The sequence below is a fragment of the Pelobates fuscus genome, chromosome 12, assembly GCF_036172605.1.
Source record: "Pelobates fuscus isolate aPelFus1 chromosome 12, aPelFus1.pri, whole genome shotgun sequence".
Classification (NCBI taxonomy): domain Eukaryota; kingdom Metazoa; phylum Chordata; class Amphibia; order Anura; family Pelobatidae; genus Pelobates; species Pelobates fuscus.
Genome location: NC_086328.1, coordinates 107,996,201 through 108,010,399, shown reverse-complemented (window position 1 = coordinate 108,010,399; position 14,199 = coordinate 107,996,201). Strand labels below are relative to the sequence as shown.

Genomic DNA, 14,199 nt, shown 5'->3' with positions numbered 1-14,199 from the left:
TATAAATTGCAGGCTGGGTATCATTTACTATGCAGGGCAAAAGAGATAATTTGATCTTTCATTCCCAGGACAGACTGCTTCCCGCACCTTGCTATAATTTAGGTTCTGGGAAGTTTTCACGTCAATGAAAGCAGATTACTTTTACTTTCCTTTCCACATTAAAATAATGCACAGAGGACAAGTCACATGAACAAATCTCATCTTTTGGATGGACAACTAGCATCTTGATTAAAGCCTTTTTTTTTTTTTTAAATGCAGAGATTCACTGCATTCCTGCAATTCTTACGGGAAATATTTCCTCAGGATCTTTACATAGTGTAAGTTTCACTGCTTCTGTCAGAGATTGGAAGGAGTGGGATGGATGTCTGGCTTGTCCGGTGCAAATACAGATCCTAAATAGTGAGTCTGTACCTGACTCTGAATATGTCCCAGCTCTTTACTGCTCTCATTTGTTTCTGATGACTGTGGATTAAGTGTTAGTCACTTTGCCCACCTACATGTCTTTAGTAAATCTTTTACTCTGGTAAATATCCACTGCAGTCCTTACGCCAGCTGACATTTGCAAGTCCACAGTTGTTTTAATGTCGATGCGTGGAAGATAGAAAAAATAAAGAAAATAAACTGTACCATAGAAGCTAGTATGAGCAGCATCTGTTTATTTGCTGAAATTAGAAATCACCATTATAAGAGAACTCATCAACATTGTATCTGAAGTTACCATCATGACTTTTATCTCTTAAGTTTGTCGTCTGCTGTTTGAAGCAAATGATTGCAGCACATTTTGTACCACATTTAGCTGCCGGTCTCTATTATGCTTACACCATCCGTGTAGTGAACTAAATGTCTGTGTGTCAACCGCATTCTTCCGCCTAAAACACAATGTTTTCATGCATGGAATTTGCGCGTGAAGCTAATTAATCCAACATATAACAAGTGTATGCTTGTCTCATAAATTGCAATTTGCACTAAATATGCAGCATTTTTTTTGTCTTGTAATATTTTTTCCCCCCTATAATTTTACAAGGATTACTACAAGACGGGAATAATCCGGTGCCCAGATGGGATCTCTATCCCCGAGCTGAGAGAGGCATGTGACTATCTATGTATCGCATTTGAATATAGCACTATCAAATGTCGAGATCTGAGTAAGTATCCCATAGGTGAGGCAACGTCTGGAAGACTCCTTCTTTCCACGTTTACTACTGCCCAGGTTTCTCTTCCAGTGCCTTACTATATACTAACTCTTCTTATTTCATCTGTGATTAGCAGACACATTGCATTCCATTTCTTATTGCTATCACTTTACATCAACTTTCCAAAGCTTGAAATCTCTGTGCATGCCTCCCCTGTGTCTGTCTCTCTGCTTCGGCATTAATCAACTGCTAACAAATAAGGGGATGTTATTAAAACCAATTAATTTATAATTCTTCCTTGTTGGTCTGTTTACTCTGAATACGGTAGTTTGTATTTTTTTTTTTTATTTATTGATAATGGTTTTAGGGTCTTGCTTACATAGATTTTCTAAGTACCTACATTGGATTCCTTATTCCATTTCTTATCAGTTAGAGATCCTAAACATGATCAAATTCCTGTTAATCTGAGACTGCATTAGTAATACAAGACAGGCTTTTACTCTAGGAATCTGTAATGAAGTGAAGCTTAATGCATGTGAAATGAACGGTGTGCTTCCTGTCACCCATCTTTCAGTACTAATCTAATGTATTTGATTAGAGTGATGTGTGCTTCCTTGTTGCTTTTGTAGCATATTCAGTACTTGCAAACTATTATATGAACTGAGAGATCATACTTTGTCTGCTTTCAAAGCATTATGGCTGCTTGGAAGATTACTGCAGCTCTGAGCAGGTTGATGGAAAATTTCCTAAATATACCCAGATTTTGCTGAATGATTCTAACCATGTAAAAGCCCTTGTAGTTGTGCACTGAGTGAGCTTTTATTTATTATATTGGGGTGCATTATGGGATTTATAGACTCTAGATTACAGGGCTCACTTTCATCTGTCAGTCTCTGGTACCTGGAGTTTCTCAGGCCATTGTGCAGGCGTTGTATAACACCATCTCCCCTCCAATTATTGTTACCTTTCTAGGTGCCCTGATGCACGAATTGTCAAATGATGGGGCCCGACGACAGTTTGAATTTTACCTTGAGGAGATGATCCTTCCCTTGATGGTAGCCAGCGCACACAGTGGGGAACGAGAGTGCCATATTGTAGTTCTTACAGACGATGATGTGGTTGATTGGGACGAAGAATATCCCCCACAAATGGGAGAAGAATACTCACAGAGTATGTGTATTATTATTTTCACTGGAAACGGTTATTGGTCGAGAAAGTGAGCACATGAGAACTGCTATGCAATCTCTGCTGAGGATCACACAGCTGTCTGTGTTTATCAGTGTGGCCTTTAACCTGTATGGCCTTACTAAACAGGTAAAAGGAGCACTCCAAACACAAAGCAACTGTAGCTTGCTGAATTACTTTGTGTAATAGAAATCTGCTCCTTTATAAATTAACCTTGTTACACCCCCCCTCCCCTGTGAGACAACCGGTCCTGTTACTTCCTGGTTGCTTAGCTCAGTGGAGCTACATTCAAGAGGCAGCAATTACTCAGAGCACCTGCAAGCCATAAAAATTCTGTGCTTGGGAAAGAAGGAGAGTGCTTGCAGTAGCTGCAGATAACTAGATCTGCAGCTATTGCAAGCTAACCTTTCATATACTCCCATCGAAAAACGCAAAACAACTTACATGTGCTATTTTGTTTCTGGGTAGATCTAGTAAACTTTTTATTTTTAAATGGACTATTCCTTTAGGAGCTACCTGTTTGCAATCAAGTGTTCATTAATGAGAACTGAATGCAGATGGCCAACAGTGAGAGAACCATACAATGTATAATTACATTATGTCTATGGATTGTATACTGTGTTATCATTCACACTGATTTTATGTTTTTCCTTTGCAGTCATCTACAGCACCAAGCTGTATAGGTTCTTTAAATACATTGAGAATCGCGATGTTGCCAAGTCTGTCCTGAAAGAACGGGGGCTGAAAAAGATTCGTCTGGGTATCGAAGGTAAGAGGTGTCTCCAAACATTGTTTGGTCTCTGTCCATTTGAAGCGTTCTCTGCATTCTCCACGAATCCTATGCCAAAACCTAAAGGGATTATTCCCTAAACAGTGAATCGTAGTGATTTGAAATTTGCAATTCTGTTTTTAAACTAATATAGGCAAACTGTGTCTATAGCAGAGGTGGATAATAATGTATAATATTTCACATTCTGTGTTCCTATTCATATTGGGTAGAGGAACAGATGGTGGTTAGCTATTTTGTGAGAAGTCAGGAACATGGGTGTATATCAAGAGGTTCTTAGGAGACGTCTGTATATGGCTAGAGTTTTAGTTAAAATTACTGACGTCATTATAGTCCTAGCTACAGTATATAGAATTATGGACAAAGGACCCATTCTGTTTCTCACCTTCTGGACAAAATGCTCTATTCTTTTTTAAAAGGAAACTATAGGAATCCAGACCACTCCATCTCATAGAAGTGGCCTGGGTGCACTGTCACTGTCCCCTTAACCCTGCATTGTAAAACATTGTCGTTTTAGAGAAACTGCCTTAAGGGACAGTCTACCAGAGGAACAAAACTGTATTCTTAAGACTAAAATGTTCCTTTAAGTTCAGCAAGCAACACCTGCTGTTGAATACTATCCTGTAACTTATTTTTTTTCTTTTCTTGAACTGTAACACTGCACATCTCAACTACATTTCATAGATCCGGATGGCTGAATATAATTGCAGATAGTCTAGAGCAGTGGTCCAGGATTTATTCATTTCCTTTTCCTACTCCAACAACATGGACTGTTACTGAGCCATGAGGGGCTGATTTAGGAGCCATCGCTGCTGTAGGGGTTGAACGAATAGATTTGCTTCAGGCTTTAATAAATCAAATGATTGAGGCTTCCTTCTCAAGCTGTACTACTCACTAATGGTTTTATGAATTTTTAGGTTACCCTACATACAAGGAGAAGGTGAAGAAGCGGCCAGGTGGGAGGCCAGAGGTGATTTATAATTATGTACAGAGACCCTTTATCAGGATGTCATGGGAGAAGGAAGAAGGGAAGAGCCGCCACGTAGACTTTCAGTGTGTGAAGAGCAAGTCTATCACCAACCTGGCTGCTGCAGCAGCTGATATTCCACAAGATCAGCTTGTTGTAATGCACCCAACACCCCAGGTGGACGAACTTGATATCCTCCCGAGCCAACCGACGCCAGGGAACGATACAGATCCAGACGGACAAAACTCAAACCTATAATTCACACGGACTGGTCGGAGGATTGTGGGTGCGCACAGGGGCAGGTTTTCCACAGGCGCCTCTGAGAATCTACCGTCACAGCAGTACCAGGTCAAGCGTCATTGTCCGGGAAATGATGCTCCTTTAAAGCCACCAAACCAGTGTGGTGGATTCAGCTATGATTAGGAGAGTTGGCCCATAAAATTACAGCTACTTGTGTTTGTTTAATACATAGGAAACACGTGGATTGTGCTGTATGAATAATTTTGCTTTCATTTTAACGACCAAAGGGATACAATCATTGTGAGGTTTCACTTGTGCAATGTATTTTACTGCTGGGCTGCCTTTATTTATCAAACGAGTCCCCCTCCCCCCCCTCCCCTTTTCTCTTTTCTTACCCATTGGGACGATTTTTTTTTTACTTGTTACAACACAAAGGGTTAACCTTGCGTCTCACTCATTGTGGCACTTTATGGCTGGTTTCAGATCGATGTTTGTTTGTAAAGTCATTTTATATTATATTAGTACTAACTTAAAAAAAAAAAAAATCTATGAAAAGTTATGTTTTGCTTTATAGTTGTATAATCCCTTTTATGTCTGGATTCTGATTGAGCACAAGAGGAAAGTTTTTTCTTAAACCACTGGAGTATTTAATTTATAAGGAAGTAAATTCTTTACTTTAATATATGGTCAGATAGGTAATGAGTACATTTCACTGCTCCTGGCATCTCTGTGTCAGAACAGTTCTAACAAATCCAGGGTCGCTCCAGCACCGCCTTACATTGGTTCACCAATAGTGACAGGTTTACCAATAAAAGTTGTTAATTGAAATGATTGTATGTTTTGCATTGAAATAAAAGGTCATTTTATTGGCGAAAGCAGTAGCCTGGCTTATTTCCCCCCCAGAAGGTTCAGGCAGCATTAGGCAACCTTCGGTACTCCAGCTGTTGTGCACTACATCTCCCATTATGCTCTTACAGCCATTGTGCTAGCAAAGCTTTAGGGGGATGTAGTCCACAACTGTTTAACACTTATAGTGAAGGGTATGCCTGCACTATATGTGATGTTTTCTTGCATTCTTTCAAATATGAGATTTAAAAGACAGGCATTTGAAGGACAGAATTCTGGGCGACTTTCAGCAGCATGTTGCCCCAAGTCCTGTATGGGCTAGAGACATAGTTATTTAATTTAAAATTACTAGTTTACCTTTGTAAATCAGTTGTATGGTGTATGTGTAGATGTGCAAACACACAAGGCAGATCAGTACCTTCCTTGGCATTATTCCTCTTTGTAAAATGCTGCAATAGTGTTTAGTGGGCTGTGAAAACGAGTCACACTTTAAATGTGTACAGAACAGAGTAGCCCCATTTCATTGTATTGGCAGTGTTAGCACAATAATATACTAATAAGACCTTACACTGCCACATTAAAGATCTGGAGAAGGAACTCCTCTAGGACTGAAAAACGTGCAGACAGTAGTATAGAACAATTAAATTTATTTAAAAAATATTTAACTATTACAGTGTGCCATATTCTTACAATAAAACATCTTTATACAATTAATATAAGAAATATTAAATCCACATTGGATCTCTGCAGTGTAAAAACACCTTAACATCTGAAATGACAATTTGAATATAAAAGCGAATGAGGACACGGTCGCATCGCACAATTAAAAAACCAAAAACCGCACAGATTTCAAAATATACAATTAATGCAAGCTGTACACAACTAACCTGGTGCAAACACTAGCAGAATCAAACTCGTCTGGAATGACAGATCGGTGAGCTGATGGGTAACTTTGATATGGCTTTCTATGACACTTTATATAGAAAAGCGATCGTGACTCCTGCAAACCTGTTGCACTGCCAGAATGGACAGCAAAATCCTGGCAATTGCAGGGTTAAAGCTTTATTAATGCACTTTGAGGGCAGGTTGTCATTCACAAAGGCCATGGCAAGTCACTGAAATCTACTGGTCCCCCCAGTCCAGCATCTGCCTCCAAGAGACTCATAATGACCGCCATTGCAGCTTCGTCATTACTGGGGCTGCTCGATCCGTGGTCTGTTTCGATCAGATCCATCCCTATGTGCGAGTTTTCAACTGCAAAGAACAGAATACACATTTACATATAAAATCACTCCTGTATTAGAACGCATAAACGTACAATATCCAGTGCTTTACATTCATACCACATGCATAAGTAATTAAACCTCAAAGAAATTACTGCGGTAGATGTTTTCTGCCTGTCTCTCCCAGGGAAGCCATTCAGAATGGCAAGACCTTCTGCAAAGGATTTTGGGTAGTTTGCACCTTGCCCATACTTCTGGCACTGAGACGCATTGCAGCAATGCTGCACCTTCTAGAGTGTTTTGCTAGTGGTGAATAGTGATTTGGGGGTGATAAGGCAGGGGTTTATTCAATAAGTCTGTTATGCAGCATTGACAACAGGATTGAAACTTTGTCCAAAATAGATTTGGAGAATTATTCTAACTGCACCATTATACACCAAAGCTTGCCATGCCTTAATTTCTGGTTTAAGAAATGGAACAGTCTGTGAATCTGGGTGATGGCAGGAGATCTAGTTTGGATATACCCTTTAATAATGCCAGACTGGCAACTTCCCCCCCACACACACTGGCCCTGGGCTGTGTAGGAGGCACCAACCATCTTACTAGGGTCATATTCATAAGTGAAAGATTCAAAAGGTTCTTTTAAATATAACTACGAATTAATGGTTTTCAGTTAATTCCACAAAGAACTGACCAAACTGCTTAACTTGGCAGCAGAGGGGAGTCCTTTCACACTGAAAAGCACATGGTATTCTGTAGACCGGGGATGCCCAAAAGGTAAATCCCCAGATGTTTTAAAACTAAAGCTCCCATGACGCTTTGCCATTCTAAATGCATGCAAAGTATCATGGGAGGTCTAGTTCTACAATGTCTGGGGAATATACCTTTTGGGCACCCCTGCTGTAGACTGTGCACAAATTCTTCCAGCTGACACAAATTAATTAAATTACTTTTGTGCACAAGACTTATTCAGTTTTGGCATAAACCTGTGAACCCTTTAAGGACACACCTTCAAAAGCAATTTTTGCTTGCGTTCAACTGCAATTTGAATTTTAATAATTTATTGCACCAACACCTATTATATATCGTTGTTTTTTAAAGGACAAAAAGGGCTTTAACTTGATCCAACGTATACATATATAAATGATTATATATATATATATATATATAGTTTTTGCAATAATGTGTGCATAATTAGTGCAGATTAAGGAAAGTATGTGTCTATGATTGTTTTTGTTTTTTTTGGGTAGTTACAGGTCACAAAATACAAGGAGTAAAATAAACTTTTAATGTGGAGCGATATTAGAATTTGGTACGTTTGTCTTGTTAGCTGAATAGCCTTAAAAGAAAACAAAATTGCCACACAAAAGTATATATTTATGTAAAGACAGCACAGGCTATTTACCTAAGGTTATTTTTTACACTTTCTACGTAGCCATTTCACCTCCAATCTCTGCTACATATTGGAGTAAAATTTTTTTGTTTTTGACACAACCTTATAACAAAGATCTCCTCATGTATATTTCGTAAAGTTGGTATGTGCTATTCCTGTACAAAACTATTTTGTGTTCAGCTACATCTGCTGAGTACAACCATACCCTCACTTGGCACTATTTTGTAAAGCTACAGTGCCATAAAGGAGACCTGTCCATTTCAGTAGAATTTTGAGAGACAGATTTGATGGGCCCATGTTTCAATTTGGGGCATTACAGCAGTTTGAATTAAAAAAAAAACCACAAAGGCCTACCATTTGTAAAAGTAGACACCCCAGGGTAGTTCAAAAGGCATATTTATTTATTTATTTTAATTTGACGATTTTTATTGTTTTTCGTGAGTCGACTACTGTTGGAGGGTTGAATATAAGGTTCAAACTGGATACAGAAAGGAGATAGGGTGGAAATAAAAACATTTATGCATTTGTCAAATACTGTGGTCGGACAGTTCATACTTAAAGTTGAAGATCGTTTAAGTTTATCTCCCATTGCTTCCCCTCTGCTCTCTCCCCCACGGAGGGCTTACCTCTAGATTTTATAGGCCAGCTACTCTGTCTTATATTCTCCCGTGGGGAGTCTCCCTTCCATTCCATCTGCTGAGGTCTTTAAATTGCGATGGGGCTGAGGATTGGCGATATGTCGTCTATGTACTGTCTATTCGATGGGAGGGGAAGGGGGAGGGGGGGGAATACAAAAAGGGGAAAAAGTACCTGTGGTTCAGTTCATAAATGTGCTAGCTATGTTTCAACTATTGGAAATAGTGAGTGTATCTTGCTTGTTCGCTCTCCCTCTACCAGCTAAGGGGGTGTTGATTCATGTTGATGCTCCTGGTTCAGTCCCTGTGCTTGGTTTGCTGCTCTGATCGTACTCTCTATTCTGTCTGAGAGTCGTGAGCCTGCTTTTCCCTATGACGTGGCCTCAGGGTGTTCTTGGGTTGTTTATTTTTTTGTGTATTGGTGCGATTGCTCGCTAGTGTGTTGATGCAGGTGTGGTGAGTAAGGGCTGAGGGCCTGGGCAGTTTCGTGTAAGGGTCGTGAGGTATTCTTCCCACCGTTTCCGTGCCCCTAAGGCGTGCTTTTTGGAAGTCAATTGTTTTTGGAACATTGCTTCATAATCAAAGTTTGTCGTGACCTGCCATATCATGGCTTGTGTGGTAGGGCCCCTCGTAGACTTCCATTCCCTTGCTATCATCATCATCAGTGCCGAGATCAGTATGTGGGAAATCAGTAACCCGTTCTCTCTACCAAATTGGTCGAATGTTAGGAATGAGACCCAGCTCCGATAGGAGTGCAAACTGTGTGTCTAGGGTTATGAAGATGAGCTCCTCTACTGTTTTCCAATAGCTTTGGACCCAAGTTAAGTTAAGCCCAGAAGGGACTTTAGCTGCAGGTAAAAAATGGTCATATTGTCCCGTATTGGGTTGGGATAGAATCATACTGGACGAGGAAAGCGTAACTGAGATACCTGCACTGGATCCCCCCCACTCCAGAGATATTGTCCACCACTGCCTTACTCTTGAAAACATGGGTCGCCACCAGTAAAAGCTTATGCTCCACCGCACCCTGGTCTCTGGCCATCCAGATCTACAGCATCCACAAGTCCAACCCCTCCTTTGACCATAGAGCTTGGCAGATGCAGGGCTGCACAAACTTATACCACCTTTTCTTCAAGGGTACAATGTTGGCATTGCCGGAGCTACATATGATCTGCCAGAATGTGCTGTCTGTGTGTCGTTATAACCAAAGACAACAGTGCTGCCTTATAGTATAGCTTGAGGTCAGGTAGTCCCAGCCCCCCTCTCTCCACTGGTCTGTGTAACAGTCTGGTGGCCACCCGGATTCTATGTCTTGCCAACACAAAGCGCACTATAGACTTTCATAGTTGAGTTTAAACATAGCCCCCAGGTTTTTTGGTATTTTCAAGCCTAGGCATGTGACTTAGTTGGTTCTCCAGTCCAAATTAAAGGCATCCTGGAGGGACCGAACCATCTCGCCCGATATGTCTATTCCCATGGCCTGTATCTAAGTTGTGTTTAATTTATAGTTACCTCTAATGGCCATGAGAGGATGAGCCCACCTGCCAACATCAAGGCAGACCCCCCTAGGTGGGTCCTAACTCTAACCATTCACCTTGCTTCCTTGAGCCTCTGGCAAAAATCTCTAATGAGACAGAAAGGGGTATTTTTTTTATATACACCCCTATACATTATTAACCCTTAATAGGGAACACATGGGATGGGCGGCTGCATTGTAACAAGGCTGAGTAATACAAAAAATGGATACAAATGCAGAAAGAAAAGTCCTGCGCTCACTCACCTGCCAACATCAAGGCAGACCCCCTAGGGGTATTAAGGGTTAATAATGTATAGGGGTGTATATAAAAAATACCCCTTTCTGTCTCAGAGATTTTTGCCAGAGGCTCAAGGAAGTAAGGTGAATGGTTAGAGTTAGGACCCACCTAGGGGGGGTCTGCCTTGATGTTGGCAGGTGGGCTCATCCTCTCATGGCCATTGGAGGTAACTAAAAGACCTCCATTTGTTTAAAAATACATAGGGATAAAGGAGAGAGCGCAAGTAACTTGTTTTTCTTTGTTTTTTACTATATATTGGGGCTGATGTGTACTGTAGTCATTGCAGCCGCCCAGTAGTGATGGGAGTGAGCGCAGGACTTTTCTTTCTGCATTTGTTTAATTTATAGTATGAGACATGTCCATATGAGGTGATCCCCTGGAGTAGGTTGGGCAGGGATATACGTGGTTGTGTCATGGTTACAAGAACATCATCTGCGAATAGGTTTGTTTTATATTCGCAGTCTCCTATTTGCACCCCGTGGATGGTCATATTGTGTCGGATATGGGTTGCTAGCGGCTCCAGGGCAATCACATATAGTAATGGTGATAAGGGGCACCTTAGTCTGGTCCCATTCGTTATCGGGAAGGGGTCTGACATGAAACCTGCATTAAGCACCTGGGCCGCTGGGGAGCGGTACATGGCTCGGACTGCAGAGATGAACCCACCTGGTATGCCGAATTTGGCCATGACCGCCTACAGGAAAGACCAGTGGAGGCCTTCTCTGCGTCGAGGGAGAGGACCAATCACCCTTCCCGGGCACAGCCCCTTTGTAGACTGTAGCGTATGTCTCTTACTTTTCGTGTATTTTCGGAGCCCTGGCGCCCCGCTACGAACCCGACTTGCTCGCTGTGTATGATGTAGGGTAGTATGTCTCCCAGTCTGAGTGCAAGGACTTTGGCGAGAATCTTTACGTTGGTGGTACAGAGGGAAATGGGTCTGAAATTTTGTGGGAGAGTCAGTAATTTCCCGGGCTTAGGAAGAGTCACTACGTGTGCGAGAAGGATTTCCTCTGGTAGACCTTGGTTAGCTATGGCTTCAGTGAACATCTCCACCAGTCATGGGGCTAAGGTGTGTTTAAAGGTTTTGTAGTAAGAGTTGTCAAAGCCGTCAGGGTCGGGTGATGTGCCTGATGGCAGCGTATCAATAGCTTTCAGTACTTCACCTAGCGTGATTGGGGCCGACAAGGCCTGTATCTGTTCTCCATTAAGTGTGGGAATTCGGGTGTTGCCCAAGTAAGTGTCGATGTCCTCCTTTTTAGGGTCGTGTGTGTTGGGGTCATTTACCAGGTTGTATAGGTCCGCAGCATAGCGTGAAAAGGCGTTGCTAATGTCTATGTGGTTCCTGAGCTTTCCCCCCCCCTCTTTAGAGTATATGTAAGCTATTCTACATTTGGACTGTTGTGTTTTGAGACTCTGCACCAATAACCTACTGGCCCTTTTGCCCTGGGTTTATTGCGTTGCTTTGAACCTCCTTAATACATATCCCATCCTCTCCAGGGCTTGTTGATGTATGAGCCTAGAGATATGTGTGATTTGATCCTTTAGTGCTTGCGTGGGTGCCCTTTGATGTTTGGGTGTTCAGGTGGAACAGTTCCTGTTGCCACTGCCTTAGCTGTGTTTTATGCTTTTCTACACAGATACGATGCCCTCCCTATTAAGAGTATAACTGGTTTGTGTGCTACCCATAGGGTGCTTCTCGTTATGTCTGGAGAGTCCAAATACAAAAAGATAAGTCCTGCGCTCACTCCCATCACTCCTGGGCTGCAGCAACGACCACAGTACACATCAGCTCCAATACATATAGTAAAAACCAAAGAAAAAGTTACCTGTGCTCACTCCTTAATCTCTATGTATATTTAAACAAATGGAGGTCATTTAGTTACACCAATGGACACTGGAGGGAATGCCAACGTCAAGGCAGACCCCCCTAGACGGGTCCTACACTGACCTTTCACCTTGCTTCCTTGAGCCTCTGGCAAAGATCTCTCTAATGAGACAGAGAGGGGTATTATTTTTATATACACCCCTATATACTTATTAACCCTTAATTGGGAACACATGGGATGGGCGGCAGCATTGTAACCTAGTTTTGTGATACAAAAAGATAAGTCCTGCGCTCACTCCCATCACTCCTGGGCGGCAGCAACGACCACAGTACACATCAGCTCCAATACATATAGTAAAAACCAAAGAAAAAGTTACCTGTGCTCACTCCTTAATCTCTATGTATATTTAAACAAATGGAGGTCATTTAGTTACACCAATGGACACTGGAGGGAATGCCAACGTCAAGGCAGACCCCCCTAGACGGGTCCTACACTGACCTTTCACCTTGCTTCCTTGAGCCTCTGGCAAAGATCTCTCTAATGAGACAGAGAGGGGTATTATTTTTATATACACCCCTATATACTTATTAACCCTTAATTGGGAACACATGGGATGGGCGGCAGCATTGTAACCTAGTTTTGTGATACAAAAAGATAAGTCCTGCGCTCACTCCCATCACTCCTGGGCGGCAGCAACAACCACAGTACACATCAGCTCCAATACATACAGTAAAAACCAAAGAAAAAGTTACCTGCGCTCTCCCCTTAATCCCTATGTATATTTAAACAAATGGAGGTCATTTAGTGTTACGATTGCCTCCGGTCTAGCAGGAGGTTGGATCGCTTGGATGTCCTAGTTCCCGAAGTCAGAGAGTCGAGCGGTTCTTCAAATCGGTATAAATCTGTAAATGTAGAATATCCCACTAGCTATAGTAAAGCTAGGATTCCCGGATCCCTACAACACGAGTCGAGGTTGCGAGTTGAGGGTAAAACGAACTGGCTTTAATGGCACACAAGCATGGCAATTTATGCAAGTCCCCAGGTCCAGGGACAGCCCCCTATGGACCTGATGGGATACAGGTACAGTACAAAGATTCAACCAATCATAATACAATGTATCATTCAAACTAGTACCCGCCCAGCTTGGAGATAATGAGTCGAACGGTTATACATTCTAATTATTTTCAAGCCCCAAAAAGACCATGCTTTATTGTGTCCCAGAAAAAACAGCATAAAAATCCATAACTGACATTTTAGAGAGAATATAGTTCATTCTACTATTCATTCGGTAGCTCAGATCTGGTATCAGGTATCCGAATTGTGCCCAGATCCCACGAACAGAACGGGGGGTTCCTGCCATATAAAGTCTTATTCGGTACTTTGGTCGCGAACCCCTGATGGCGGCCATGTTTTGAGGCTGGTTAATGGACAGAGGGACCTCGACCTAACACTTATGGAGCGTGGGTCGGATACATATTTACACGAATCCCCGCTCTCAGTCTGGTTGTCCCGGTCGTTCGGGAGACGAACGGAGACCGCCTGGAAGGGGGTACTTAACCTGCGGTTAACCGCAAGATCAACGTTCTAATTGATGCCACACGCCAGAATGTAGGTGTATACGAACGGGGATCCCCTGTGATCGTCAATTAGTTGGTGGTTAACCACACACCACAGCTCCTTGTGCGGTTAATAAGAGGCACACTCCGCTTGTAGGGTGGTCGGTTATTCGGTACTTGTAGGGGGTTAAGTGGCGGCACACGCCAAGGGCTGGGTGGTTCATCGTTCGTACAGACGAATGTGTCTTTATAATGGTTCATGGAATGAGTTTGTATGGTCTGAATACCGACATAGGGGTTTTAACGAAAAGAGGTTATTTTGTAACAGTGCATAGAGTCTGTAAACAGTACATTCCCCCCAGTGGAGTTGATGTGTACTGTGGTCGTTGCTGCCACCCAGGAGTTATGGGAGTGAGCGCAGGACTTATATTTTTGTATTTGTATTCACTGTCCCAGTGCGTCACGCAGCTTGTGTGTGAATGTAGTATCCATCAGCAGTGAGTTGTTCAGTCTCCATGGGCCCCTGCGTGCATGATCAGACCTCTCTCGCAATGGTCCACCTGGTCCAATGCTTGTCCCAGGAGAAGGAACCCG

At 42.2% G+C, this 14,199-nt stretch overlaps 2 protein-coding genes across 5 annotated transcripts in view; one reads left to right on the top strand and one right to left on the bottom strand.

The window, feature by feature from the left end:
* The window catches only part of BTBD10 (BTB domain containing 10), a 28,593-nt gene extending 23,406 nt beyond the window's left edge, over positions 1-5,187 (top strand). For all 3 annotated transcript variants that reach the window (XM_063438563.1, XM_063438565.1, XM_063438564.1), the window contains 4 exons: positions 1,025-1,145; positions 2,106-2,303; positions 2,977-3,087; positions 4,023-5,187. In XM_063438563.1, coding sequence (XP_063294633.1) covers positions 1,025-1,145; positions 2,106-2,303; positions 2,977-3,087; positions 4,023-4,330 — 738 coding nt within the window. In that variant the 3' untranslated portion in view covers positions 4,331-5,187. The remainder of the gene's footprint in view (positions 1-1,024; positions 1,146-2,105; positions 2,304-2,976; positions 3,088-4,022) is intronic.
* Positions 5,188-5,841: 654 nt separating this feature from the next.
* Positions 5,842-14,199, bottom strand: part of BMAL1 (basic helix-loop-helix ARNT like 1) — a 51,328-nt gene continuing 42,970 nt past the window's right edge. For both annotated transcript variants that reach the window (XM_063438404.1, XM_063438405.1), the window contains exon 19: positions 5,842-6,412. In XM_063438404.1, coding sequence (XP_063294474.1) covers positions 6,252-6,412 — 161 coding nt within the window. In that variant the 3' untranslated portion in view covers positions 5,842-6,251. The remainder of the gene's footprint in view (positions 6,413-14,199) is intronic.